Source organism: Palaemon carinicauda, chromosome 4 (genome assembly GCF_036898095.1).
Source record: "Palaemon carinicauda isolate YSFRI2023 chromosome 4, ASM3689809v2, whole genome shotgun sequence".
Lineage (NCBI taxonomy): Eukaryota > Metazoa > Arthropoda > Malacostraca > Decapoda > Palaemonidae > Palaemon > Palaemon carinicauda.
Window position 1 is genome coordinate 31,546,521 of NC_090728.1, and position 27,631 is coordinate 31,574,151.

The window sequence follows — 27,631 nt, forward strand, 5'->3', positions numbered from 1 at the left end:
CATCATTCTATCTCAAAGATGTCCAGTCTCTTTACGAGTACTGCTACACCCTGGGACCATTCGTAGCAACGAATGCAGTAGTAGGCGAGGGCTCAGCCACTACATTCCCATAATCCCATAACCTTTTAACCTTTCTCTTGAATACTTTTTATGGGTTGTACGGTCGGCTAAGAAGCCTTCCACATCCTTGTTGATTTGGCGGGTGGTCAATTCTTTCTTGAGAAGCGCCGAGGTTAAAGGTTGTGATGAGGTCCTTTAGTATGGGTTGCAGCCCTGTATACTTTAGCACCTTTGAGTTGATTCAGCCTCCCAAGAGGAACGCTGCGCTCAGTAAGGAAGACGATCTTATTAAAGGCAGAGTAACGGTTCAAGTCGACTTCCTTACCAGGTACTTATTATTTCATTGTTATTGTGGATAACTGATTATATGAAATACGGGATACTTAGCTATCCTTTAATCTTGTACACTGGTTTTCACCCATCCCCCTGGGTGTGAATCAGCTACATGATTATCGGGTAAGTTTAATATTGAAAAATGTTATTTTTATTAGTAAAATAAATTTTTGAATATACTTACCCGATAATCATGATTTAATCGACCCTCCCTTCCTCCCCATAGAGAACCAGTGGACCGAGGAATAATTGAGGAGGTGTCAACAAGAAGTACTTGAGTACCTGGCCACAGGTGGCGCTGGTAAGTACACCCCCTTCTAGTATTGTGATAGCTGGCGTATCCCTCCATAGAATTCTGTCGGGCAACGGAGTTGACAGCTACATGATTATCGGGTAAGTATATTCAAAAATTTATTTTACTAATAAAAATAACATTTTTTTTACAAAAATTTTGGCCACTATTATCTAACCCTGTTAGTCCCCTCTGCAATCAAAGTGGAGTTAGTGAGTGAGTGAGAGAGGGGGTTGGGGGTTGCTTACTTACTACCCACGGATAACAACTGGTACGGTTGTTGTCCTTGTTAAAAGTTTTATAGCTGTGTGCCAGCTTGCATTGTTATCTTCTCCTATTTTAAGAACTCAGGGTTGTATTGTTAGGAAAAATATAAATTCCAAATTTGTCATTTAAGATCAGAAAAATAGTGATTGCTAAATTTTAAGGAATTTTTTTCTTTTCATTAACATCACCAAGGATTACTTCATAGTAGACCAATGTGTGCTTAGATATCTTGAAACAGTCAAAAACCTTTATTTTTATATTTAAGTACTGAAAAATAGTTATATTCACTCTTGGTTGTTTTAGTGAAAGATTCACTGATTTATATGTACTGCACTGATTTTTTATATATTTGGGGATCATAACTCTTTTAGAAGTTCTAGAGATGGACAGTAGAGTAATTTGGCCCTAATGCCAGTGGAATTCAATATCTTTTTTCATATATTTTAAGACATTCACCTTCAAATTTAGCCTTAGTATTTGTAAATTAAGCTTAACATGGGGGAATTATCTTATAATACATCAACTGTATTTTGAATTAGTTCTTGTAGCTTATTTCAGGGTTTTCACTGCTTGATAGTAAAGCTCATTATATCTGGGTATGTTTTTTGTTTAATAGTTTACTATGTTCACAGGTATGGGTACCCAGTGGTAAATATAATGGTTTGATGATTATGACTAGTAGTTTATGGAATGCTGCAAAACTACAATTATATTTTTATTCTTACAGCTCTTTCTTCTGGCTGCTGTCTCTGCTATTTTCATCAGTCTTGTATAGAGCAGTTATCCCACTACAGGACTATTTAGCATTTGGACTCGTATTCTCAGTTCTCTTCCAAGAGCTCTTCCGGTAAGACTAGTGTAAATGGAATTTATACATTTTTGGAGTTACATTGTAATTAGAAATTATTCTTTCATGCTTTGGGAATAAGTGACTTTGTATTAAGCCAGCTTAAAATTGGTTGCAAATAGTAAATAATATATGAAGCAAAGAATAGTTTCTTTTTAAAGGTTTTAGATTAAGCGTTGGTTTACATGAATAGTCAATGTTGATCTTATGAGAAATTTGCTCCAACACGAAAACAAACTTTCTGCTGTTTTAGATTGGTAATATTCTGGTGAAAACTTGAACAGATGTTGAATCATTAACAAGGTAAGTAAGTAGGTAAGTAACGACAGGTTGGTGATGGGGAGCTACCCACTGGCCTGTGAGTTGAGCCACTCTCTCACTTTGGCTGCTCGGTGAAAAGATGTATTGCTGCTGCTGCTCTTTTTTTCACTTTTGTTGGATCTTTTTATTTACTTAGGTTTTTTTTGAGCAATTTTTTTTTAGCACACTTTCACTTGCGATATGCGGAAATTGCATGAATTGTAAGACGTTCCGGTACAAACGCAAACCTTTGTCCTATACATAAGAGAGATAACATCGAAGGTGGAATGCATGGCAGTTAAATTTTATGATGAGGTATAAACAAGTGGTAGTCACTTTGATAGTAGCCATCAGTGAGGACAGACATTCTTGCTGGCTGGAATATTTTGGCAAATATTTTCATTTTTGTCTTTCTTTCCAGCATGTTATCGACTTTGTGTCTTCGGTGGGGATGCCTACGGAGATGCAGAAATGTCCCGGGGGGTGTTGGACAATAAATGTGGCACTTTTATTAGCTCCAAAGAGACAGATCCTCACCTCTTGTGTCTTGCATGCCAAGGACACTCCTGCAGTCAGGCCTCTCCTTGTGCCAAGTGTTGGGAGTTGTTACCCTTCCAGTGGGTAGTATATGGGAGGGGGAGGAATTTGTAGTCCAAAAGGGATTCTTCTCCTTCGGGGTCTTTCTCGAAGTCGATAAAGTCCTGACTTCTTCTTCTGACCCCCAGTACATTGGCCTCCGACTCTTCCTGGTCGGTCTTCTCTGGAAGCCGGTCGTGTAAGTGTGGTGGCTCTTTAACTTTAGGGTAAACATTGGGACAAGGATACAATGTGAGGATCTCCAACCCAGGGGGAGTCATTGTCTTCAAGGGTGGATGATGCCTTATGTACGTTGTAGCCGTTCTTGGGACTGCAAGGTATTCCTTCCATGGAGCAGTTAGTTGAGGTGCTTGATGCAAGGGCACTGCAGGATTGTTGCTGTTCCTGCAAGCGATGCTATTGGCTCTTCACCCTTGAGGGTTCAAAGGAGGTAGTCCCCCCTCACGGGACTCATGCCCCCAAAGCATATCACCTCCACTTAAGTCTCTTGGACCACCTTCCGAGACCTCCGAAGTGCATACTTGTGCATCCACAGGGACCTCAAGATTGCCCTCTTGTGAAGTACAATATCGCAAGCGAGGATGAGTCCCTTCGCCTAAGTGCCCTAGCTCTTCGTAGCGTACTCCAGACAGACGACGATCACCTGACCATCGCGCCTGCAGGTGAAGGAGATGGTGGTATTACGGGTCGGAAAGCTTGACGATAGACGTCATTTGATCTAGATACCTCTTGTTCATCAGCTCTCCCCCTCCCCTAATTTGACCACCAGCAACATCTTTGTCTTACTATCAGGAATCGATGAAGGACTTGGCCTTTTGGGTAGAGGTCCAGGTTATGGTAGAGAAGGGGGCTCTCCAAGAGGTTGATGATGGCTCCTCCAGGCTTCTTTAGTTGATTCTTTCTTTTAGAAGAGACGCCTGTTAGCCCTGAACGGGTTTTTGTTACAAACAACGTAAAGGATGGAAACTGCAGCCACAGTCAGGCCGGCAACCAGACCTTTGGACTTCATGATGACAATCAATTTCAGGGATGCTTATTTCCAGCTCCCAGTCCATCCTGGGTCCAGGAAGTACCTCTGCTTCATCATGGCCAACAGTGTACCAGTTCAAGGTGCTTTGTTTCAGGCTCTCTACAATGCCACAAGTCTTCTCCAGTGTCTGTATGCTAGTGTCAGCTTGGACACACATCAATGATATTTGTCTCTTGTGAGATCTGGGGATAATGGGCAGATCTTGGCAGACTTAGAAGAAGACCTTATGCTTCACTAAGACGAACAAACTTTTGTTTTGTTACAATCTAGAGATCATGGTGAATTGGGAAAAGTCCATTCAAGTGCGAAAGCAAAGACTCTTCTACCTCGGAATAGACATCGGCACATCCCTGAGGAAAAATTTCCATCTCAGGACAGGGTTGCATGCCTCAGTTCCATCAGCCAGCTCACCAGTGGCAGAAGTTTATGCGACAGCTAGTCTCCCTGGAACATCTTGTTCCAAATGGTCGTTTTCATCTACGATCCCTGTTCCTATTGATTGTCTCCATCTACGATCCATTCCAAATGGTTGTCTTCATCTACGATCTCTCCAATGAGAGGTAAAGGGACACGGGTTTAAGCATTTAAACCATCCTCTAGCATTGGTACCAATAGGGGAATAGTCCAATCAAGACCTGGAATCTTGGCTGGATGAGACAAACCTTCTTAGAGGTTCTCCTCTTGTGAGAGCTCCACCAGAGCTCCTGTTATTCAGCGATGCATCCAAGGAAGGTTGAGGAGCACACCTCCGTCAATATATGGCATCAGGACATTGGGCCATTCAAAAGCGTCGATGCTATATCAACGTGTTGGAGCTTCCAGCAGCTCTCCTTGCACTCCAACACTTTTTCCCTCTTTTAGGCAGTTACTCGGTGGTGATGAGCAACATCATCACTGTAGTTGCATATGTAAATAAACAAGGAGGTACTGTATTACTGCAGCTTTACCAGCTAGCAATAGAGATCCATGAGTATTTCTGGAAAGCTATAAACAGGGCTAGGCCTGTGAGTTCTTGTTCAAGCTAGCAGAGGTCCACTCTATCCAATACTGCACATGCTCTTGGAATGCAGCAGCACCTACTAGGACTCGCTGTATCGGGGTCTGCTGCTGCTGAGTTAGGTGACAGGAGTGCTTTCTTGTTGACTAAATTTACCAGAAACCCCCCCCCCCCCCCTCATTTTCCTTTTGAGAGTGAAGATTGGTAAGTGTTTAGCCAAACATTTCTCTTGATGGGCCTGGTTTGACACTTCAGACTTCATCTCCCATAACTAGGAGATTCACTGGGTTCACTTTGACGTAGTTCTGTTTTCCCATTAAGCTTTTCCATACTTATGATTAGATATTAGGAGGCTGTTGTTGTCGTCTCCATCGTTCCCCTGCATGATGCTTGAAAGAGTGAAATTTCCAGAGAAGATTTAGAACATTTCAGTTTATTGGAATTGCCACATACTGAGGAGTGAGTCGTAATTTAAAGAACAGAAAGAGTCTTCATCTCAGAGCAAATAACCTATTTTTAAAGTAATTTTTATTTTCATTAGCCATACAAACCTGGGCCTTTTAAGTAAAACTCCCCCCTCGCAGTCCTTAGAACAAAGGTCAAAAGTGGCTTGATTCTGTCAGGCAGGTGAGTAGCTTCCCTCACCAACCTGTCATTACGTACCGTTAGTACCCTGTTCATGTATTATCCGCAAATAGTTTAAAATTCACACCATGTGTTTGTAGTATTTTCGATAGCATAGATGCAGAATATGATTGAGCCAATTAATTACACTCCCCTGGGATACCCCTCTGTTTAAAGGTACATATGATGAATAATAGTTTCCAATTTGCATATAGTAGATTATTAAGTAGCAGTTCATGCACAACTGTATCAAAAGCTACATTGAGATCGAGTGATATTATGATACCACATTTTTTTCAATATTAAACTTACCCGATAATCATGTAGCTGTCAACTCCGTTGCCCGACAGAATTCTATGGAGGGATACGCCAGCTATCACAATACTAGAAGGGGGTGTATTTACCAGCGCCACCTGTGGCCAGGTACTCAAGTACTTCTTGTTGACACCTCCTCAATTATTCCTCTGTCGTGCTTCCGGCAAGACGTTCTGGGATACGCTTATGTTCTTGGAGTATTTTCACGACTTTGGTGAAGTATTTCTCTTTGATTTCGGCTAGTCGCTTTACTGGAAACTTCTATATTAGCTTAGTTAGCTTTTGGAATTAATTTGATTAATTATGGTGACGAGAGAGTATGAACTCTCGTTCACCTTTCAATGGCCGACCCTTCCCTTAGACGGAAGTGTTGGTGTCTAAGAGAGTATAGACTCTCTTTCTTAATTTTGCTTAACAAAAGTTATAGATTTATTTTATATCTCTCCGCCTCTTATAGGCCTCTTCGATTAACTTCCTTTTATTATAAACTCATTAAAATTAATTTTTATATTTGTTTATATTCGACCTTCCTAATAGTAGGCGGTCTTTTACCGAAGTTAATAAACTTTGAGCCCGTCATTTCGGTTTTACCTGTTAACATATTATGCTATTTCCGCCACAGAGTTTGAAAGAATTTCTTTGATAGTCTCGTACTGTTTTCAAAGTTGAACTAACGTTTTGTTTTGTCTCTGCAGTTGTTGACGTTCAGAACGTTCAACTTGCACTCTATCGTTACGATAGAGAAAGAATGTTCACGGTTTCACGTTGCAGTAAGAGTAACCGTGTCTAGCGTTTTGTTCATTCTTTCTTAACTTAATGGTTTTGATCCTAATAAAGGAACTTTTCAGTTTTTTCCTTTAACAATAATATGTTTTAACGATATATATGATTGGGCTCTTCTCTCAGGTTCTAAGTCAAGAGAGAGAGAGAGAGAGAGAGATAGAGACGGAGGGAGAAAGAGGATAAACGTTTCATTCAAGCCTGCCAGGCGTACGAGTAACGTCGTTATCGTTTTTGCTCTTCTCCCTAGTCTCTTTAGGGGAAGAAACTAAACGTTTCTAGAGTGATCTAGTGTTTAGTCTCTTTCCAGCCACTGAATTATCTTTCATTAGATTTTTCTGTTACATTGTAATTCTGTTTTCGCAATTACTAACTTTGAGAAAGGATAGAATTGCGTATTTCAGGTACAAACCACTTAAAGTTTCGAGTTCAGTGAAATAAGTGCAAACAGAAATCAAAGTGATAAGTGATTAGTGCGTGAGGGTACTTTTGTGCGCGCCAGTCGTCCTCCCAGTCCGGGACCTCTTGCAAGCTCCCAAGCCCAGGGGAGAAGCAATGTCGAAGGGCATAAGGGTTCAGCAGGCCTTGATCGGCGCACAGAAGTATCCTCGGTGGTTGTGGGCGTGTCTTACCGAGACCGTCACTCCCACCCGCAGACGATTGAGCCCTTTTTTTTTTTGCTCGTCTGCAGAAGAGATTAGGGGAGAAAATAAAGGCAGAGTAACGCTGGTCTCAGGTCTCAAGACCTCTTAAACGTTAAGTCCAGACCTATGCCAGACGTACGAAGTTAAAGTTCACAACCCGAATGCAGTCATTGGGTTAGCTCTGACTCTCCTCAGTCATCAGTTGATTACACTCCACCTAAGAGGAGTAAGGTTCTGCCGCAACAGATCTCTGCTGTTAAGGCTTTACCTCAGCAGACCTTAGTGTCTGCCGACCCCAAGTTGACTCTACTGCAGTCCATACAGTCACAACTTTCGGTCTTGATGCGTGAGTGTCGGGCTGAGAGTGTTGCGCCTCCGCCTCCGCCTACACTCCCCCCCGCCTATGATCGCTCCGCCTGATCGCAGTACCACCTGCCAGGCGTACGATGTTGTGAACTCTACTACAGTCCATGCAAGCACAGCTTTCGGACTTGATGCGTGAGTGTCGGGCTGAGAGTGTTGCTCCTCCGCCTCCGCCTACACTCCCTCCACCTACACTCGCTCCGCCTGATCGCAGTACCATCTGCCAGGCGTACGATGTTGTGGACTCTACTACAGTCCATGCAAGCACAGCTTTCGGACTTGATGCGTGAGTGTCGGGCTGAGAGTGTTGCTCCTCCGCCTCCGCCTACACTCCCTCCACCTACACTCGCTCCGCCTGATCGCAGTACCACCTGCCAGGCGTACGATGTTGTGGACTCTACTACAGTCCATGCAAGCACAGCTTTCGGACTTAATGCGTGAGTGTCGGGCTGAGAGTGTTACTCCTCCGCCTCCGCCTACACTCCCTCCGCCTACGCTCGCTCCGCCTGATCGCAGTACCACCTGCCAGGCGTACGATGTTGAGCCACGTGCTGAGTTTGCTGTTCCCTGTGGTGTTCAGCCTCCGCCTTCCTTAAGGCAACCTTTACAATGGGATCAGGAGGATTATACCTCTCTTCCTCCGCCTCCACTTGCTGCTCCACCAGTGATGCAACACTCGGTTGAGGTACAACAACCTCTCCCGTCCATGAGTCAGTCTCCTCAGCTCTCGCTGCAGCGAGCTCAACCCTCCACAAGGCAAGCACCACAACACCTTAGCCTTGCGCCTCAGGAGCCTCAGCTTGCGAGACATTTACCTTGTTCTGCGCAGCCTCTTCCTCATCGCGCTCCGCTCACACCACAGGAACTGGAACTTGCTACTCCGCTTCCGCCAACCGCTCAGCAAGCGCAACCCTTGGGTTCAACCACTCATGCTAGGAGTCAGCCTCCTCCACCCATGCGCCTTCCTTCTGCTTGTCTTTTATTCAGCCTTTGCAGACTGAGCCTCAGGTGTTCCCTCAACGGAGTCTTGAAGAGGAAACCACAACTATTGTTGTTCCAGCTCGTTCTGACTCTGCTGTTCAGCATACCTTACCTCCATTTTCATACCATGGTTTAAACCCCATGCAAGCATGCATAAAGCACTCTAGCACTGGTCATGGAATTTCTGAGAAATGTTAAACGCCATGCACACGCTCTGCTTTCCTTACAGCAGGCTCTGCTTACAGCAGGCTCTGCTTACTACATGCTCAGCATACAGCATGCTCTGCATTCAGCATGCTCTGCATACAACATGCTCTGCATACAGCATGCTCTGCATTCAGCATGCTCTGCATACAACATGCTCTACATACAGCATGCTCTGCATACAGCATACTCTGCATACATCATGCTCTGCATACCTTACCGCATGCTTCTCAACACATCTTGGGTTGTTGCCAACTCACTAGACTGTCAAGCAGTTTCATAACGTTGCCTTCTAGTCTGCTGCTTTTGCACCAGTGAACCCTCACTCAGAGAACTTAGCTTTTCTAGGATAAGGTCCCTGTAGATGAGAAAGTTCTTTTCTCCCTCCTTCTGATATTCCCTTGAGGACTCTGTCATTTGGAGGGAGCCTTTAGCTGCATAACCTCTTATGGACTTTTATTTAAGCATAACATGCTTACAGGGAAGGTAATGGTTCCACTTCAGTCGCTAATCCCGTCTGTTACCACACCTGCTCCCATAGACCTTGAGCTGTGTTGCATGACATGCAGTCCAAGCTTAGTCCTTGTTAGAGGATTTTTTGTTTACGGAGTCAATGTGTCACGGGGAAGACGTTCAACAACCAACAGAAGTGACTTGTTGTGACGCAGTGCGGCAACCTCAGCAACCCGTTAAGGAGTTGTCTGTACGACCCAGACAGTCTAGACAGATTCGGGTTGTCACTGTACTTCCTCGCTTGCCCATGATTGACAGTTTACAGACTGTGCAGCAGTATCATGATCTTGTGTCCGGCTCCGTCAGACGACTGGCTTTTAAGAGCTCCCACAAGTCGTCGCTGTCTGGAGATTTTCAAATGGACTATGGATCTGACCAAGGAACTGGGCCTCCTGGTCAATTTTGAGGAGTCTCAGCTCGTTCCATCCCAGACCATTGTCTCCTTGGGGGATCTTCAGAGTCGAGCTTTTCGGACTTGTCCGTCGGCCCCAAGGATCTTCCAAGCCCTAGAATGCATCCAGAGCATGCTGAGAAGGAACCGATGCTTAGTCAGGCAGTGGATGAGTCTAACAGGGACACTTTCATCGCTGGCCCTGTTCATCGAGTTAGGGAGACTCCACCTCCGCCCCCTTCAGTATCATCTAGCTGCTCACTGGATAAAGGACATGACGCTAGAGACGGTCTCAGTTCCTGTTTCCGAAGAGATGAGGTCTACTCTAACGTGGTGGAAGAACAGCATTCTTCTCAAGGAAGGTCTACCTTTGGCTGTTCAGACCCCCGACCACCGTCTCTTCTCGGACGCATCGGACACGGGCTGGGGTGCGACACTGGACGGACAGGAATGCTCGGGAACATGGAATCAGGAGCAAAGGACACTTCACATCTATTGCAAGGAGTTGTTGGCAGTTCATCTGGCCTTGATAAACTTCAAGTCCCTCCAGCTAAACAAGGTGGTGGAGGTGAACTCCGACAACACCACAGCCTTGGCTTACATCTCCAAGCAGGGAGGGACTCATTCGAGGAAGTTGTTCGAGATCGCAAGGGACCTCCTCATTTGGTCAAAAGATCGAAAGCTCACGCTGGTAACGAGGCTCATTCAGGGCGATATGAATGTCATGGCAGATCGCCTCAGCCGGAAGGGTCAGGTCTTCCCCACAGAGTGGACCCTTCACAAGAATGTTTGCAGCAGACTTTGGGCCCTGTGGGGTCAGCCAACCATAGATCTATTCGCTACCTCGATGACCAAGAGGCTCCTCTTGTATTGTTCTCCGATTCCAGACCCAGCAGCAGTTCGCGTGGATGCCTTTCTGCTGGATTGGTCCCATCTCGACCTGTATGCATTCCCGCCGTTCAAGATTGTCAACAGGGTACTTCAGAAGTTCGCCTCTCACAAAGGGACACGGCTGACGTTGGTTGCTCCCCTCTGGCCCGCGAGAGAATGGTTCACCGAGGTACTGCAATGGCTGGTCGACGTTCCCAGGACTCTTCCTCTAAGAGTGGACCTTCTGCGTCAACCTCACGTAAAGAAGGTACACCCAAACCTCCACGCTCTTCGTCTGACTGCCTTCAGACTATCGAAAGACTCTCAAGAGCTAGAGGCTTTTCGAAGGAGGCAGCCAGAGCGATTGCCAGAGCAAGGACGACATCCACTCTCAGAGTCTATCAGTCTAAATGGGAAGTCTTCCGAAGCTGGTGCAAGGCCAATGCAGTTTCCTCAACCAGTACCACTGTAACCCAGATTGCTGACTTCCTGTTACATCTAAGGAACGTAAGATCCCTATCAGCTCCTACGATCAAGGGTTACAGAAGTATGTTGGCAGCGGTTTTCCGCCACAGAGGCTTGGATCTTTCCTCCAACAAAGATCTACAGGACCTCCTTAGGTCTTTTGAGACCTCAAAGGAACGTCGGTTGTCCACTCCAGGCTGGAATCTAGACGTGGTCCTAAGGTTCCTAATGTCATCAGGATTTGAACCGCTCCAATCAGCCTCTTTTAAGGACCTCACATTAAAAACTCTTTTCCTCGTGTGCTTAGCAACAGGTAAAAGAGTAAGTGAGATCCACGCCTTCAGCAGGAACATAGGTTTCACATCTGAAACGGCTACATGTTCCTTGCAGCTCGGTTTTTTGGCTAAAAACGAGCTTCCTTCCCGTCCTTGGCCTAAGTCGTTCGAGATCCCAAGCCTGTCCAACATGGTGGGGAACGAACTGGAGAGAGTACTTTGCCCAGTTAGAGCTCTTAAGTACTATCTAAGAAGGTCAAAACCATTACGAGGACAATCAGAAGCCTTATGGTGTGCTATCAAGAAGCCTTCTCTACCAATGTCTAAGAACGCAGTTTCTTACTACATCAGGCTTCTGATTAGAGAAGCAAATTCTCATCTGAAGGAAGAAGACCTTGCTTTGCTGAAGGTAAGGACACATGAAGTGAGAGCTGTGGCTACTTCAGTGGCCTTCAAACAGAACCGTTCTCTGCAGAGTGTTATGGATGCAACCTATTGGAGAAGCAAGTCAGTGTTCGCATCATTCTATCTCAAAGATGTCCAGTCTCTTTACGAGTACTGCTACACCCTGGGACCATTCGTAGCAACGAATGCAGTAGTAGGCGAGGGCTCAGCCACTACATTCCCATAATCCCATAACTTTTTAACCTTTCTCTTGAATACTTTTTATGGGTTGTACGGTCGGCTAAGAAGCCTTCCACATCCTTGTTGATTTGGCGGGTGGTCAATTCTTTCTTGAGAAGCGCCGAGGTTAAAGGTTGTGATGAGGTCCTTTAGTATGGGTTGCAGCCCTGTATACTTTAGCACCTTTGAGTTGATTCAGCCTCCCAAGAGGAACGCTGCGCTCAGTAAGGAAGACGATCTTATTAAAGGCAGAGTAACGGTTCAAGTCGACTTCCTTACCAGGTACTTATTATTTCATTGTTATTGTGGATAACTGATTATATGAAATACGGGATACTTAGCTATCCTTTAGTCTTGTACACTGGTTTTTCACCCACCCCCCTGGGTGTGAATCAGCTACATGATTATCGGGTAAGTTTAATATTGAAAAATGTTATTTTTATTAATAAAATAAATTTTTGAATATACTTACCCGATAATCATGATTTAATCGACCCTCCCTTCCTCCCCATAGAGAACCAGTGGACCGAGGAATAATTGAGGAGGTGTCAACAAGAAGTACTTGAGTACCTGGCCACAGGTGGCGCTGGTAAATACACCCCCTTCTAGTATTGTGATAGCTGGCGTATCCCTCCATAGAATTCTGTCGGGCAACGGAGTTGACAGCTACATGATTATCGGGTAAGTATATTCAAAAATTTATTTTATTAATAAAAATAACATATTTTCAGCCATCATTTCCAGCATATCATTTACAACAGAGCAGATGGCTGTCTCTGTAGTTTTCTGTAAGCAGATTGGTTGTCAGGCAAAGTTTCTATTACTTCTAAGTGACTGACTAGTTGTTCAAGAATTTCGTATTCAAAGCACTTTTGAAACAGAGTATAGATTCGAAATAGGTCTATATGAGCTTAATTCCTGGTTGTCCAGAGCACTTTTCAGAACTGGTGTGACTATAGCCATTTTCTCAGATTTGGGAAACTTACTTTCTTCAATCTTGCAATTGCTGCTGTCATTATTATTTTGGCTAGACTAGAAAAGTTTCCTCTCCAATTACTTCAGATATTGGCATAGGATCGATCGTGCAGTTTGTTTTCTTTGCTCTTGTTATAATCCTGGTGATGTCGTCTTGTGTTGTTAAATGTCATTAATTTTATCTGTCAGGTGTATCATTATTCTGATGTTGAATATTTACAAATGACCTGGTTATATTTTCAATTTTGTTTTAAAGAATGCTATAAAATTATTTGCTAGTTCCCGGTCACTGTATCCATCAGGTAGCTTCTTTTCATTTAGATTTACCGTTATATCATTAAGGAGAGGATATAACATTTGTCTGTTGCTGCTTTGCGGATCTTTCTCTTATAGTATTCACTTTTTTCCTTCTTAGTAGGTTGTTGTATTGACACAGCAGTTTTGTACTCATTGACACACAGCAGTTTTGTACTCTACCCATGTATTTTCAGTTTTTAACCGATTCCACTTTCTTTCTTTATGCCTTTTTTCCCTCTTTTCCACTGAAGTCTCTCCATCAAACCAAGGAGAGTGGTCTTTGACGGTTATAGTCTTTTCCATTGGTGGGCACATGGTATCATTTTCACTTTTACCCACTTTATTATAAGTGGTCGTAAGACAATTAACACACATAGCTCCCAACAAACACTGGTTATCATGATCGCAGGGAATGTTGATATCATCATTTATTTTCTTTGTAACTTCTTTTAATAAATACGGTAGGAGAAAAATTTGATTTATGTCTAAAGTTTATTTTTTTTACTACTACAGTGGAACCTCTACATACGAATTTAATCCGTTCCAGAACCAACTTCGGATGTAGAAATTGATCGGATGTCGAAACGAATTTTCCCATAAGAATACTGTACATTGAAATAGGATTAATCCGTGGTTGAGCCCAAAAACCTATGATAACTTCTTAATAAACTACTACACATAATTTTCCCATGAGAATAATGAACACTAAATTAGATAATAGACATGTAAATAAGAAGAATAGACATGTAAATAAGAAGAATTAGCAAAAAATGATAAATAAGAAACGGGTTTTTAGCGTCACTTTACCTTAGAAACTCCAGCGCAGGTGTTGTTCGTCTTCGCTACGCAGAGAGGAGAGAGGAGACGGACGGACGGCGAGGAGGTAGAGAGGTTAACTACGATAAACGTAACACTACCGTAACTTATTCTAACTTACACTAAGTGAACTTTAACATAACTTAGCTTATTTTTTTTTTATTTTTATATTTTATATTTTTTTTTACATTTTCTTTTTTTCTTTTTGATGATTACGTAATTTTAATCACTATCACTTACATTTAAAATTGACTGAATTTCTTTTGCTTCACTCTTTTCCGTTTTCTGTGTTTCACTTTCTTCCTCTTCACTCTTTGCCGTTTTCTTCGGTTCACTTACATCCTCTTCATCGCGAGTTCGCTTCGCAGTTTTTTTAAAGAAAGCATCGATAGATAATTGCTTCGTACGGCTTTTCAGAATGTTTCGAAAGTGCGTTAGGCAAACATCATCGAATTGAGAAACTACACGACAAACCTGCAATTTCTTTGGATGGTATTTGTCGATGAAGTCGACCACGTCTTGATATTTTCCTAACACCTCTTTTATTTGCGCTGAACCTAACACATGTTCTACCTCCTCGCTCTCTTCCTCGTCATCACTCATGTGCTCCGACATAGCATGGAGTTCCTTGAGCTCATCCGTCGTCAGTTCGTCGTGATGTTCGGCGACGAGTTCCGTAACGTCATCTGCGTCGACCTCCAGACCCATGGACTTGCCAAGGGAGACGATTTCCTCTACGGCTTCCGCTGCACCGACCACGGGATCAGGTTCGGGGTTAAAACCCTCGAAATCTCGGGGAGAAACTGCATCAGGCCACAGCTTCTTCCATGCAGAATTGAGGGTCCGTCGAGTTAATCCCACCCAAGCCTGATCAATGATCTTTAAGCAGTGCACGATATTGAAGTGGCCCCTCCAAAATTCACGCAAAGTTAAGTTGGTGCTTTGCGTGACATTAAAGCACTGCTTGAATAAGTGCTTGGTGTACAGCTTCTTAAAATTAGAGATGACTTGCTGGTCCATGGGCTGGAGGATAGAGGTGGTATTTGGTGGAAGATACAGCACCTTTATGAACTTGAATTCATCGAAGATATCATCTTCAAGTCCGGGGGGGTGAGCGGGTGCATTGTCAAGGCATAGCAGGCACTTTAAAGGCAATTTCTGCTCATGAAGATACTTCTTCACAGAAGGACCGAAAACTTGGTTTACCCATTGCACAAAGAATTGCCTAGTGACCCAGGCCTTCGAGTTGGATCGCCAGAAAACATGAAGCTGATCCTTATCGACGTTGTGTGCTTTAAAGGCCCTAGGGTTCTCTGAATGGTAAACAAGCAAGGGCTTAACTTTAAAGTCCCCGCTAGCGTTGGCACATAGAGCAAGAGTCAACCGATCCTTCATTGGCTTATGCCCAGGCAATTTCTTCTCTTCAGCAGTGATGTAGGTTCGACTCGGCATCTTCTTCCAAAACAGCCCGGTTTCATCACAATTGAACACCTGCTGCTCTACGTAGCCTTCTTCCTTTACGATATTTTCGAATTTCTTAACAAAGTCAGTTGCAGCCTTTGTGTCCGCACTAGCAGCCTCTCCGTGGCGAACAACTGAATGAATCCCGGACCGTTTCTTAAATTTCTCGAACCAGCCACGAGATGCCTTGAAATCATCTAAGGAAGGCTCGGTTGAACTCTCCCCAGCATCACCCACAGAGCTCTCCTCCTTCAAGTCCGTAAAGATGGCGTGCGCCTTCTCGCAGATGACTGTTTCGGTGATGGTGTCGCCAACGATCTCTCTATCCTTAATCCACACTAGTAGAAGTCGTTCCATCTCTTCTATGATAGGGGTACGGCGTTTGGAAATTATAGTGATCCCCTTAGAAGGTTTCACTGCTTTAATAGCTTCCTTCTGTTTAAGGATTGTCGAGATCGTCGACATATTACGGCCATACTGTTTAGCAAGTTCAGTCACGCGGATGCCACGCTCATGTTTTTCAATAATTTCCTGCTTAATTTCTATAGAAAGCATTTCCTTCTTCCTTTTCTCACCACTACCACTACCACTGGCAAAACTAAGCCTTTTTGGACCCATGATTTACGTAAATTATCGTTAATGGATGCACGTAAAAAATCACGATTAATTCACAGTTAATATCACAACGCAAAGAGCACAACCACACGAAGCCGGCGAGAACAGAGGACTGACCCAAGCCGCGCTAATTGAGCGTCCCTCCGAGGTCGATGTGCTGCCTTCTATCGGCGGAAATAAAAAACACTTCAGGCGCTATGAGCACCGACTACGCGTACGAGTATTGTTTACTTCGGGTGTCGAAAAAAACATTCGGGTGTAGAGTCGGAACGTGTTCGAATTGTACTTCGCGTGTCGAAAAATTCGGATACAACCGGTACGACGAAAATTGCTACTTCGTGTGTCGAAATAAAATTCGGGTGTAGAGTCAAAAATTTGCTCGAATTTTACTTCGGATGTTGGAAAATTCGGATGTAGATACGATCGTGTGTAGAGGTTCCACTGTACTTGATTTAGTCTTATGTTTTTAATGGAGGTTAGCTGATAATCCTTAGAATTTCATAAGCTTTTACCAAATTAACCCTTTTACCCCTAGGCTCTTTGGAAATTTCCAATCCTTAACCCCCAAGGGGTTATTTTTTCCCCAGCACATTTTGCAGTATATTATTTTGAATTGCTCTTACAGCCTTAATTTTTGTCATAGGGAGGTCAGGTTGGTTTCATTCTCTTGGAAAATGCCTGAATTTTCTCAAAAAATTATCAAAAATATGAAAAAAAAAAATTATAGCTTTTTTTTGCAAGGACGTACCGGTACGTCCATGGGGGTAAATGGATGAGTTTTGTGAAACGTACCAGTACGTCCTTTGGGGGTAAAAGGGTTAAAAGTACAGTATTTGTTCATGTACCCATTTATAAGTTGCATTATATGATTGTTATTTATTTTCAGGTTCTTGTGGTACCTGCTCATTCAGAAAGCAGAGGGAGGCTTGAAGAAAGTCAGTGATGGCAATATGCAGATTGTTGAAAATAAGAACATCTTGGCTTATGGTAAGGCATTTCATTTTGATTTTACTTCAAATTGTGATTGGAAATGTCCCAGTGTCTTTATCTGTGTCATCTATTTTGCATACACTTATTTAGTACTGAGATATTGTGTGTCTGATAATGTTACTGTGAATATGTTGACATATACTGTACAATTTTGCACCTTCTAAGTTGCAGATAGACACTGCTGATACAGTACTTGCTTGCATTACTAGTTCCGTAACTATAATACAAATCTACGCTTTTTCAATATTAAACTTAGCCGGTGATTATATAAGCTGCAGCTCTGCTGCCCGACAGAAAAACTCTACGCTCAAAATCCGCCAGCGATCGCTATGCAGGTAGGGGGTGTACTTCAACAGCGCCATCTGTCGTGCAGGTACTCAGTACTCAATGTAAACACAGAACTCAATTTTCTCTCTGTCGTGCCACCGGCAAGACCTACTAAATTCGCTGTTGCTTACTGGATTGGTTTTCACATATTTTTGGTGAAGTACACATTTCTAGTTTTGAGCTTTCGCTTTGCAGACGTTATCTTCAATACATCCTTGCATTCTTTTGTTGATATCGGATTATTTGTTGACGACTTTGGATAGTTTTTGAATTCCCCTTTGACTAATTCAAAATGGCTGACCCTTCTCAAGTCCCTAAATTCAGGAAGTGTAATGCTAGGGACTGTTCAAGGCGTCTTCCAAAGGCCTCTATCGATCCTCACACTGTTTGTTCCAATTGTCGGGATAAAACCTGTCAATTGGAAGATCGATGTGAGGAATGCGTTGGGCTTTCGGAATTCGATTTTATTGAATTCCAGAAATATACACGTAGGCTAGAGAGAGATAGAGTCAGGAGAAGTTCATCTCGCTCCGTTGAATTTTCCTCTCCTCATGCCCCACAACCTATTCCTTCCCCTGTAGTGGTTGCTCCTGATCCCCCTTCTAGCACTCATCAACCTTCGATGGCAGATATGATGCGTGCCATCCAGGCTCTGGGTGAGAGTCGAGTCCTTGGCTAGTGACCGTAACCAGCTCATGGCAGACGTCAAGGAGCTGAAGTGCAAGAGTGCAGTGGGTAGTGATAAAGTGAGTGGTAGTGTTGTGGATAGTGTTGTGGATAGTGTTGCGCTTGAGGGTTCGTCTGTTCATGCCTGTCGTCCTCCCAGTCCGGGACCTCTTGCAAGCTCCCAAGCCCAGGGGAGAAGCAATGTCGTACGACCAAAGGGTTCGAGAGGCTTTAATCAGCGAACAGACGTTCCCTCCGTGGTTTCGGGCGTATCTACCCAAGATCACCCCACCCACACGAAGACGAGAGAGCCCATTTATTCCTCGTCTGCGGAAGAGGTTTCTCGTAAGAAACCATGGACCAAGGTCTCGCGGCCTCTTAAGCGCAAGTCGGTCCCTTCCGCGCAAGTCCAACGGCCCAGTTGTAGCCACTGGGTCAGTTCGGACTCGCTGCAGTCTTCTGACGACTGCTCACCTCCTAAGAGAGGCAAAGCGGTACCGCATCAGGCAGTACCACCGTCTGTTGCCGCACCTGCTCCTGTAGACCCTAAGTGGTCTTTGCTGCAGACCATGCAGTCACAGTTAACGTCATTGATGCAGGACTTTCGTGCGGAGAAGGTTGACGCTGCACCAACCTCTAGCCTACAACCACCCACGGTTGTGCGTCCGGTGGACGCTGAGGCTACCTTCTCCCGCACTCCAGCTGTGAGAGTCCCGCCACCCATGCGTTCCAGTGTACCCTGCCAGCCGCATGTTGACGTTCAGCGACGCAAGGAACCTTCCGTTGACGTTCGCGAGGTACAACAACAGCCTAAGTTGTTTTGTTTTGACGCGGTGCGTCAACCTCCGCAACCCAGTGTGGTTACCTCTACTCGCCCACAGCAGACTAGACAGTCAGGAGTAGACGCTTTGCGTCCCCGCGCTGCTATGGTTGTTGCCAGTTCACAGACTGGGCAACAGTTCCATGACGTTGCGTCCGGTTCAGTCACGCGTGCACCCGTGCTGCCGGACTCAGCTGACCAGCCGATTCCTACTCCTTTGCCGCTTCCTCCTCAGTTTTCAGATGATGGACTCTCTGATGATGACGACGCTGCACACATTGACGACCCACATACGGACATCGACGAACCCAAGACCACGCAACCCTCTTTGGACTTTAGAAAAGTTCTTGCTCTGTTCAAAGAGATGTATCCTGATCAGTTTGTGTCTGCGGCTCCACGCTCTCCTCCGTCAGAGTTTGCTTTAGGCACGCAGTCATCCACGCCTGCCTTTACGAAACTCGTCCTCGCCCGCTCGTCCAAGAGAGCTTTACGAGTTTTAGGAGATTGGATGCAGTCCAAAAAGAACCTAGGGAAGACAGCATTTACGTTTCCCCCTGCGAGACTCTCTTCCAGATCGAGCGTCTGGTCTGCCACGGGAGAAGTTCTCGGCTTGGGAGTTCCTGCCTCTGCCCAGGGCGACTTCTCAAGTCTAGTAGACTCTCCCCGCAGGCTAGCCATGAGACGCTCTAAGATATGTTGGTCTCCTTCAGACTTAGACCATCTGTTGAAAGGTGTGTTTAGAGCCTTCGAGGTCTTTAACTTTTTGGACTGGTGTCTGGGAGCTTTGAGCAGGAAGATCTCCCCTTCTGACAAGGAAGCTTCCTTGCTCATTATGTCCTGCATGGACAAGGCCATACGTGACGGATCCAGTGAGCTTGCGGCTTCGTTCGTATCCGGGGTCCTCAAGAAACGGGAAAACCTTTGCTCTTTCCTGTCAGCTGGAGTAACACCGTGTCAGAGATCGGAACTTCTTTTTGCTCCTCTCTCAAAGTGCCTTTTCCCAGAGGACTTGATAAAGGAGATTGCTGCCTCCTTGATTCAGAAAGACACCCATGACCTGGTTGCGTCCTCTGCCCGCAAAGCCACCCCTTTGCCTACCTTGTCTAGACCCAGGATGGACACTCCAGCGTCCAGATTCGTTCCGCCCTTTCGTGGCAGAGCCTCCAGCAGAGGAGGTGCTCGTGCCGAAGGGAGACGTGGGAAGAAGAAAGGTACCAAGTCCTTTAAAGGCAGAGTCTGACTGCCACCTTCTTCAGACAGCAGTGGGAGCCAGACTCACGAACTTCTGGCAGACCTGGGAGAAAAGGGGCGCAGATGCACAATCTGTGAAGTTGCTCAGAGAAGGGTACAAGATCCCGTTTGTACGCAAACCCCCTCTAGCAACGTCTCCCATCGATCTCTCCCAGGTACAGAGAGGAAGACAAGAGACTAGCTTTGAAGCTGGAGGTGTCTCTCTTACTAGAAAAGGGAGCGGTAGTCAAAGTCCGGGACCATCAATCCCCGGGCTTCTACAACCGTCTCTTCTTAGTGGTAAAGAAGACAGGAGGGTGGAGGCCGGTGCTAGACGTCAGTGCGCTGAATGTCTTTGTCACAAAGCAGACGTTCGCCATGGAGACCACAAAGTCCGTTCTAGCAGCGGTCAGGAAGGAAGACTGGATGGTCTCTTTAGACCTAAGGGACGCATACTTTCACGTCCCCATCCACCCAGAATCCCAACCTTTTCTGAGATTCGTTTACGAAAAGGTTGTCTACCAATTTCAAGCCCTGTGCTTTGGCCTAAGCACAGCTCCTCTTGTGTTTACGAGGCTGATGAGGAATATTGCCAAATTCCTGCATTTAGCGGATATCAGAGCCTCCCTCTATTTGGACGACTGGCTTCTAAGAGCTTCTTCCAGTCGTCGCTGTCTGGAGAATCTAAAGTGGACTCTAGATCTGATCAAGGAATTGGGTCTCCTGGTCAATATGGAAAAGTCCCAACTGGTCCCATCCCAAACTATAGTGTATTTAGGGATGGAGATTCACAGTCAAGCTTTTCGGGCTTTTCCGTCGGCCCCCAGAACAAGTCAAGCCCAGGTATGCATCCAGAACATGCTAAAGAAGGAACGATGTTCAGTCAGACAGTGGATGAGTCTGATAGGGACGCTTTCATCCCTGGAACAGTTCGTTTCGTTAGGGAGACTACACCTCCGTCCCCTTCAATTTCACCTAGCTGTTTACTGGAAAAAGGACAAGACGCTAGAAGCGGTCTCGATCCCCATTTCCGAGAAGATGAAGTCGTCACTGACTTGGTGGAAGGACAGTATCAACCTCAGAGAGGGTCTGCCCCTGGCTGTTCAGACCCCCAACCACGTTCTCTTCTCGGACGCATCGGACACGGGCTGGGGTGCGACATTAGACGGTCGGGAATGCTCGGGAACTTGGAACTCGAATCAAAGAACGTTACATATCAACTGCAAGGAGCTACTGGCAGTTCATCTGGCCTTGAAAAGCTTCAAGTCCCTCCTTCAAGGCAAAGTGGTGGAGGTGAACTCGGACAACACCACGGCCTTGGCGTACATCTCCAAGCAAGGAGGGACCCATTCTATGACGTTGTACGAGATCGCAAGGGACCTCCTCACCTGGTCAAGAGATCTAAACCTTTCTCTAGTAACGAGGTTCATCCAAGGCAACATGAATGTCATGGCGGATTGCCTCAGTCGGAGGGGTCAAATCATTCCAACAGAATGGACCCTACACAAGGATGTGTGCAAGAGACTATGGGCCACATGGGGCCAACCTACCATAGATCTCTTCGCAACCTCGATGACCAAGAGGCTCCCAATATATTGCTCACCAATCCCGGACCCAGCAGCAGTTCATATAGATGCCTTTCTACTGGATTGGTCCCATCTAGACCTTTATGCATTCCCCCCGTTCAAGATTGTCAACAAGGTACTGCAGAAGTTCGCCTCTCACGAAGGGACAAGGTTGACGTTAGTTGCTCCCCTCTGGCCCGCGAGAGAATGGTTCACCGAGGTACTTCAATGGCTGGTGGACGTTCCCAGAACTCTTCCTCTAAGAGTGGACCTTCTACGTCACCCACACGTAAAGAAGGTACACCCAGGCCTCCACGCTCTTCGTCTGACTGCCTTCAGACTATCGAAAGACTCTCTAGAGCTAGAGGCTTTTCGAAGGAGGCAGCCAGGGCGATTGCTAGAGCAAGGAGGACATCCACTCTTAGAGTCTACCAGTCGAAGTGGGAAGTCTTCCGAAACTGGTGCAAGTCGGTATCAGTATCCTCGACCAGTACCTCTGTAACCCAAATAGCTGACTTCCTATTATACCTGAGGAAAGAAAGATCTCTTTCAGCTCCCACTATCAAAGGTTACAGAAGCATGTTGGCAGCAGTCTTCCGTCACAGAGGCTTAGATCTTTCCAACAACAAAGATCTACAGGACCTCCTTAAGTCTTTTGAGACCACGAAGGAACGTCGTTTGGCTACACCTGGTTGGAATTTAGACGTGGTACTAAGATTCCTTATGTCAGAAAGGTTCGAGCCACTACAATCAGCCTCCTTTAAAGATCTCACTTTAAAGACTCTTTTCCTGGTTTGCTTAGCCACAGCTAAAAGAGTCAGTGAGATTCACGCCTTCAGCAGGAACATTGGATTTTCATCTGAAACGGCTACATGTTCTTTACAGCTTGGTTTTCTAGCCAAAAACGAGCTACCTTCTCGTCCTTGGCCGAAATCGTTCGATATTCCAAGCCTTTCAAATATGGTTGGAAATGAACTAGAAAGAGTCTTATGCCCTGTTAGAGCTCTTAAGTTCTATTTAAGACGAACTAAACCTTTACGAGGACAGTCAGAAGCTTTATGGTGTTCTATTAAGAAACCTTCTTTGCCTATGTCAAAGAATGCAGTTTCCTATTATATCAGACTGTTGATACAAGAAGCTCATTCCCATCTGAATGAGGAAGACCATGCTTTGCTGAAGGTAAGGACACATGAAGTTAGAGCTGTCGCAACTTCAGTGGCCTTTAAACAAAATAGATCTCTGCAGAGTATAATGGACGCAACCTATTGGAGAAGCAAGTCAGTGTTCGCGTCTTTTTATCTTAAAGATGTCCAGTCTCTTTACGAGAACTGCTACACCCTGGGACCATTCGTAGCAGCGAGTGCAGTAGTGGGTGAGGGCTCAACCACTACATTCCCCTAATTCCATAACCTTTTTTTAATCTTTCTCTTGAAATGTTTTTATTGTTGTTTTTGGGTTGTCCGGAAGGCTAAGAAGCCTTTCGCATCCTGGTTGATTTGGCGGGTGGTCAAATTCTTTTCTTGAGAAGCGCCTAGATTGGAGGTTTTGATGAGGTCCTGTAGTATGGGTTGCAAACCTTGATACTTCAGCTCCTAGGAGTCTGTCAGCATCCTAAGAGGATCGCGAGGCTCAGTAAGGAAGACGTACTTAAAAGGCAGAGTAATTGTTCAAGTCGACTTCCTTACCAGGTACTTATTTATTTTATGTTTGTTATTTTGAATAACTGCTAAAATGAAATACAAAATCCTTAGCTCATAATAATGTAAACAATTAATGCTGGTCTCTACCCACCCCCCAGGGTGTGAATCAGCTTATATAATCACCGGCTAAGTTTAATATTGAAAAATGTTATTTTTATAATAAAATAAATTTTTGAATATACTTACCCGGTGATTATATATTAAAGGACCCTCCCTTCCTCCCCAATAGAGACCCAGTGGACCGAGGAGAAAATTGAGTTCTGTGTTTACATTGAGTACTGAGTACCTGCACGACAGATGGCGCTGTTGAAGTACACCCCCTACCTGCATAGCGATCGCTGGCGGATTTTGAGCGTAGAGTTTTTCTGTCGGGCAGCAGAGCTGCAGCTTATATAATCACCGGGTAAGTATATTAAAAAATTTATTTTATTATAAAAATAACATATTTATAGGGGTATTACTTTCGGTGAAGCTGAAAGGACGAGCCATTAAAATTTCGCTAGAGTTAACTACTCATTCCGCTAGGGGGGGGGGGTGGTTTAATGGGAGGTAGTTAGGTACCCCTCTCACTCACACATCTGTGATTGTGCTTCACTTTTCCTTAGGCTCGGATGGAGAATGGCTGTTACCGCTCTTCCTCCTCACCTATTTTTGGACTACAGTAATCGTTGCTTTTTTACTTTTTCTTTCAATTTGTGTGTTGTGCCTTCCTGCCGGCCATGCGTACCTGCCCTGGTCCAGAGTCCCGCTCCTGTGGTACCTCTATGTTCACGGAGGACACTATTCCCTGCCGTTTGTGTCCGGCCAGCAGGGGCTAGTGTTTAGATGAAATTAATAAGTGTATTGAATGCTGGGAGTGATCTGCCTCATAGTGGGAAAGGTTTGGGCGTCGGCAAAAGAAGAAAGTTACTGTACTTCAAAGCAAAAGAAACCTAAGGCTTCTTCTGTCTCCAGATCTTCCTCCGAATTTTACTGCTCAAACGGTTCTTTGGGAATCTTTCGAGTAGTAGCGTAGGCCATTTAACTCCCGGACAACCTCGGTCGTCGAGAGACGGTGTTGCTTCCCCTAGCGAAGCAGCCCTGGCTCTCCCCGAGGGAATCCTTATCTCTTTCTCCCTTTTTACAGGTTTGGCCATCCCTGGGTTTGCCCGGCCTGCCCTTCAAGGAGATGTTGCTGCAGCTGCTTCATTGTGGTGCTAGTTTGCAACGTTCGTCAGTGTCGAAGGTGGATCCTTTGACCATGGTCGGCGTAGTGGTGTCTGAGGAGTCGTCTGGTGCCCTGCCAGCGAACTCTGTTCTTACCTCTTCCTCTGCTTTTCCACCGCTGCCGAGGACTGCGCTTCCCCTTTGCTGACCATCCTTTGGGGGCGGAGCAAAGTCCAAGGCATGTCTCTCCTGTGAGTGATCACCTCTATCCTAGCAGACTCTGTGGTAACCTTTCTCCAGCACCGAGACAAACTTCTGGGGCTTTGCCAAGATCTGGGTATTATGGTAAACCTTAAGAAGTCATCCCTGCTTCCCACTCAAAGACTGGTATATTTAAAAAGTGTTATAGACACCAACCTGCACAAAGCCTTTCCATCAGGTGACAGGGTAGTGAGGCTGAGAAAAGTCGCAAGGCCTTTTCTCAGACGAAAGGAACTCCCAGCCCAGTAATGGCTATGTCTCTTCAGGTACCTATCATCTCCGGCCCATTTAGTTCCCAATATCTGTCTGAGGATACGATCCCTCCAATGGCAGCTAGTCCAACTGGAGTCAAGCTTTCGAGAACCTGCTGAAGGGCGTCGATCTTCTTTTTCTTCCCCCCAACTTGATATTTTCATACCCATCAAAAGTAGGGTGGGAGGCCCACAAGCTGCACTACACGACCTTAGGCCTTTGGTCAGAGTTCAAAAAGTACCTACTCATAAATCTCAGAAATGAAGGCCATCTTCCTGGCCCTTTAACAACAGTTCCACCAGTTCCTGGCGGGTCACTCGGCGGTGGTGATGAGCGACAATACCATAGTAGTGGCTTACATCAACAAGCAAGGAGGTACTTTTTTGCAGCCCCTATCCCATCTGGCAGTAGAGATACTGAGATGGGCAGAAGTCCACGTCCACTTGGTCTCACTATCAGCTCGCTTGATTCCCAGCAAAAGGAATGTGCTCTCTGACAATTTGAGCAGAGCGACTCAGATAGTGGGCTCCGAATGGTCTTTGGATCATCTAGTAACCAACAAAGTCCTGACTGTGTGGGGTTCTCCGACTGTGGATCTGTTTGCAACATCCCTAAACTTCAGGCTTCCGTTATACTGCTCCCCTGTCCCAGACCCCAAGGTCTCCCGGCAAGATGCATTCCAACAACGGTGGGACAACATCGATGTTTACGCCTTTCCCCCGTTCTGTCTGATAAGAAGAGTACTCAATAAGGCCAGAACATTGGTCCATCTCTGTGACCATCATAGCTGTGCTATGCCATCACGCAGAATGGTTTCCAGATCTTCTGCAACTCCTGTCAGAGCTTCGAAGAAAACTTCCTCCACGACATAATCTACTCAAACAACCCCATCTCAACATTTACCACAAAGCCGTAGGTTTGCTATAGCGTAGCTTCGCTACGTCTTTACGCCTGAAGACTATCCATCATCTTCTCACTCAGAGAGGATTTTCACAAGTTGCGGAAAGGATATCTGGACGATCTGCAAAGATTGTCGGCCTCAGTCTACCAGGCGAAGTAATACGTCTTCTGTGGTTGGTGTTGTGGAAGGAGTATCTCTCCACTCGATGCCCCTATTTCAGCAATAGCGGAGTTCTTTGTGTATTTGCGGGAGGAAATGTGCCCCTCAATTTCGGCAGTAAAAGGCTATTACTCAGCTTTGAGTCTTGCCTTTAAACTGAAAGAAGGGGACATTTCCTATTGCTAGAATTTTCCTTCCTCATCGCGAGTTACAAACTTACTTGTCCTCAGTTAGAAGTGAGACCTCCTCCTTGGAACATGTTTTGGGTTCTTCGATCTTCTACGAAGCTTTACACAAGGCAACAGATCGCCACCTCACATGGAAGACGGTGTTCCTACTCGCTTTGGCTTCTGCTAAAAGAGTCTGTGAACTTCATGGTCTCTTGTATGTCATCGTCCATTCTAGGGGAGGGGGAGAGGTAAGCTTCAGCTTCGTCCCTGAGTTTGTTACCAAGTCTCAAAATCCGTGGGTACCTGATCCTTGATTCGATTCCTATATCCAGTAAGGAGTTTGAGGCATTGGAAGAAATATGAGGAGGATCACAAGGAACACCATTTCTACCTGGATTCGCAGAGTCATTGACCATGAGCTAAATCTTTACCCTCCTCCAAAACGTTGAGCCAGAGTACATGATGTCAGGGGCATAGCTATGTCCCTGGCTTCAAACGAAACTACTGTACTCTGTGGCGCAGGTTTTTCAAGCGGGTGTGTGGAAGCATTAAACAACCTTCACTGCCCATCACCTTCAAGACTTGACCCACAGGAGACGTGATACGTTCTCTATCGGTCTTGTGGTGGCTGTACAACAGCTGGTTTAGTACCTCAGGGTCCTTAATGGATAAGTAGCAGAAGGTTAAGGCACTGATTACCTGGTTTTAGTCTGAGTGAATGAAAAGGAGTGACTGCCTTTTTTCTTTTCTTCATCTTCACCTCTCTTGGGGAAATCAATATCCAAGGTCGTCTGCACAGCTAACCTCAATCACTGCAGGTAAACCAATGCTCCCATGTGTAACCGAGTATTGTGTCAATATTGTTACGTCCCCATATCCTGGCGAGGTGGTATTGGGAATATCTTGTTAAGCTCAGTTGATTCCCATGTACTCGGAATGACTTATACCTTGACAGTCACATTGCTAGTATCTCAACACACAGCTTGCGTAGGCCGCAGACCATCCATAGCAATGTTTACCGAGGTGTTAGGGCTTCCTTATTTTTTGTACATAAAAAAGGAATCCACAGGTAAAGCCAAAAAGCCAGATTGGTCGGACATCCACCCTCCTAATGGGTGAGTAAACCCCTATAAATAGTGCAAGTTTGTATTACTGTACAGTTACGGGACAAATGACAACTTTGGAAGTAATTTGTATGTTTCCTAATTATACAGACTTGTAGCTATTTATACAGATTTTCCCATCAACCTAGTCCCCCTTTGAAGTCCTACCTCCAAGCAAAGTGAAGCACAGTTACTGGTGTGTGAGTGAGAAGGGTAGCTAACTACCTCCCCCCCCACTAACTAGCAGAATGGGTAGTTAATCCTTGCTAGATTTTAATGGCTCGTCCTTTCAGCTTCGCCGCAAGTAATACCATTATAAATAGCTAGAGGTTTGTATCGTTAGGGAAAATACAAATTGCTTCCAAATTAATGATTTTATACTGTTAACCAGTTAAGCATCCCCCC

General features: G+C 45.2%; 1 protein-coding gene across 1 annotated transcript in view; it reads left to right on the forward strand.

Annotated features, from left to right (window-relative positions):
- The window catches only part of aph-1 (gamma-secretase subunit Aph-1), a 79,423-nt gene that overhangs the window by 18,755 nt on the left and 33,037 nt on the right, over positions 1-27,631 (forward strand). Inside the window, exons 2-3 of the mRNA XM_068372124.1 lie at positions 1,680-1,799; positions 16,823-16,923. Of these exons, the coding sequence (XP_068228225.1) occupies positions 1,680-1,799; positions 16,823-16,923 (221 nt within the window). The remainder of the gene's footprint in view (positions 1-1,679; positions 1,800-16,822; positions 16,924-27,631) is intronic.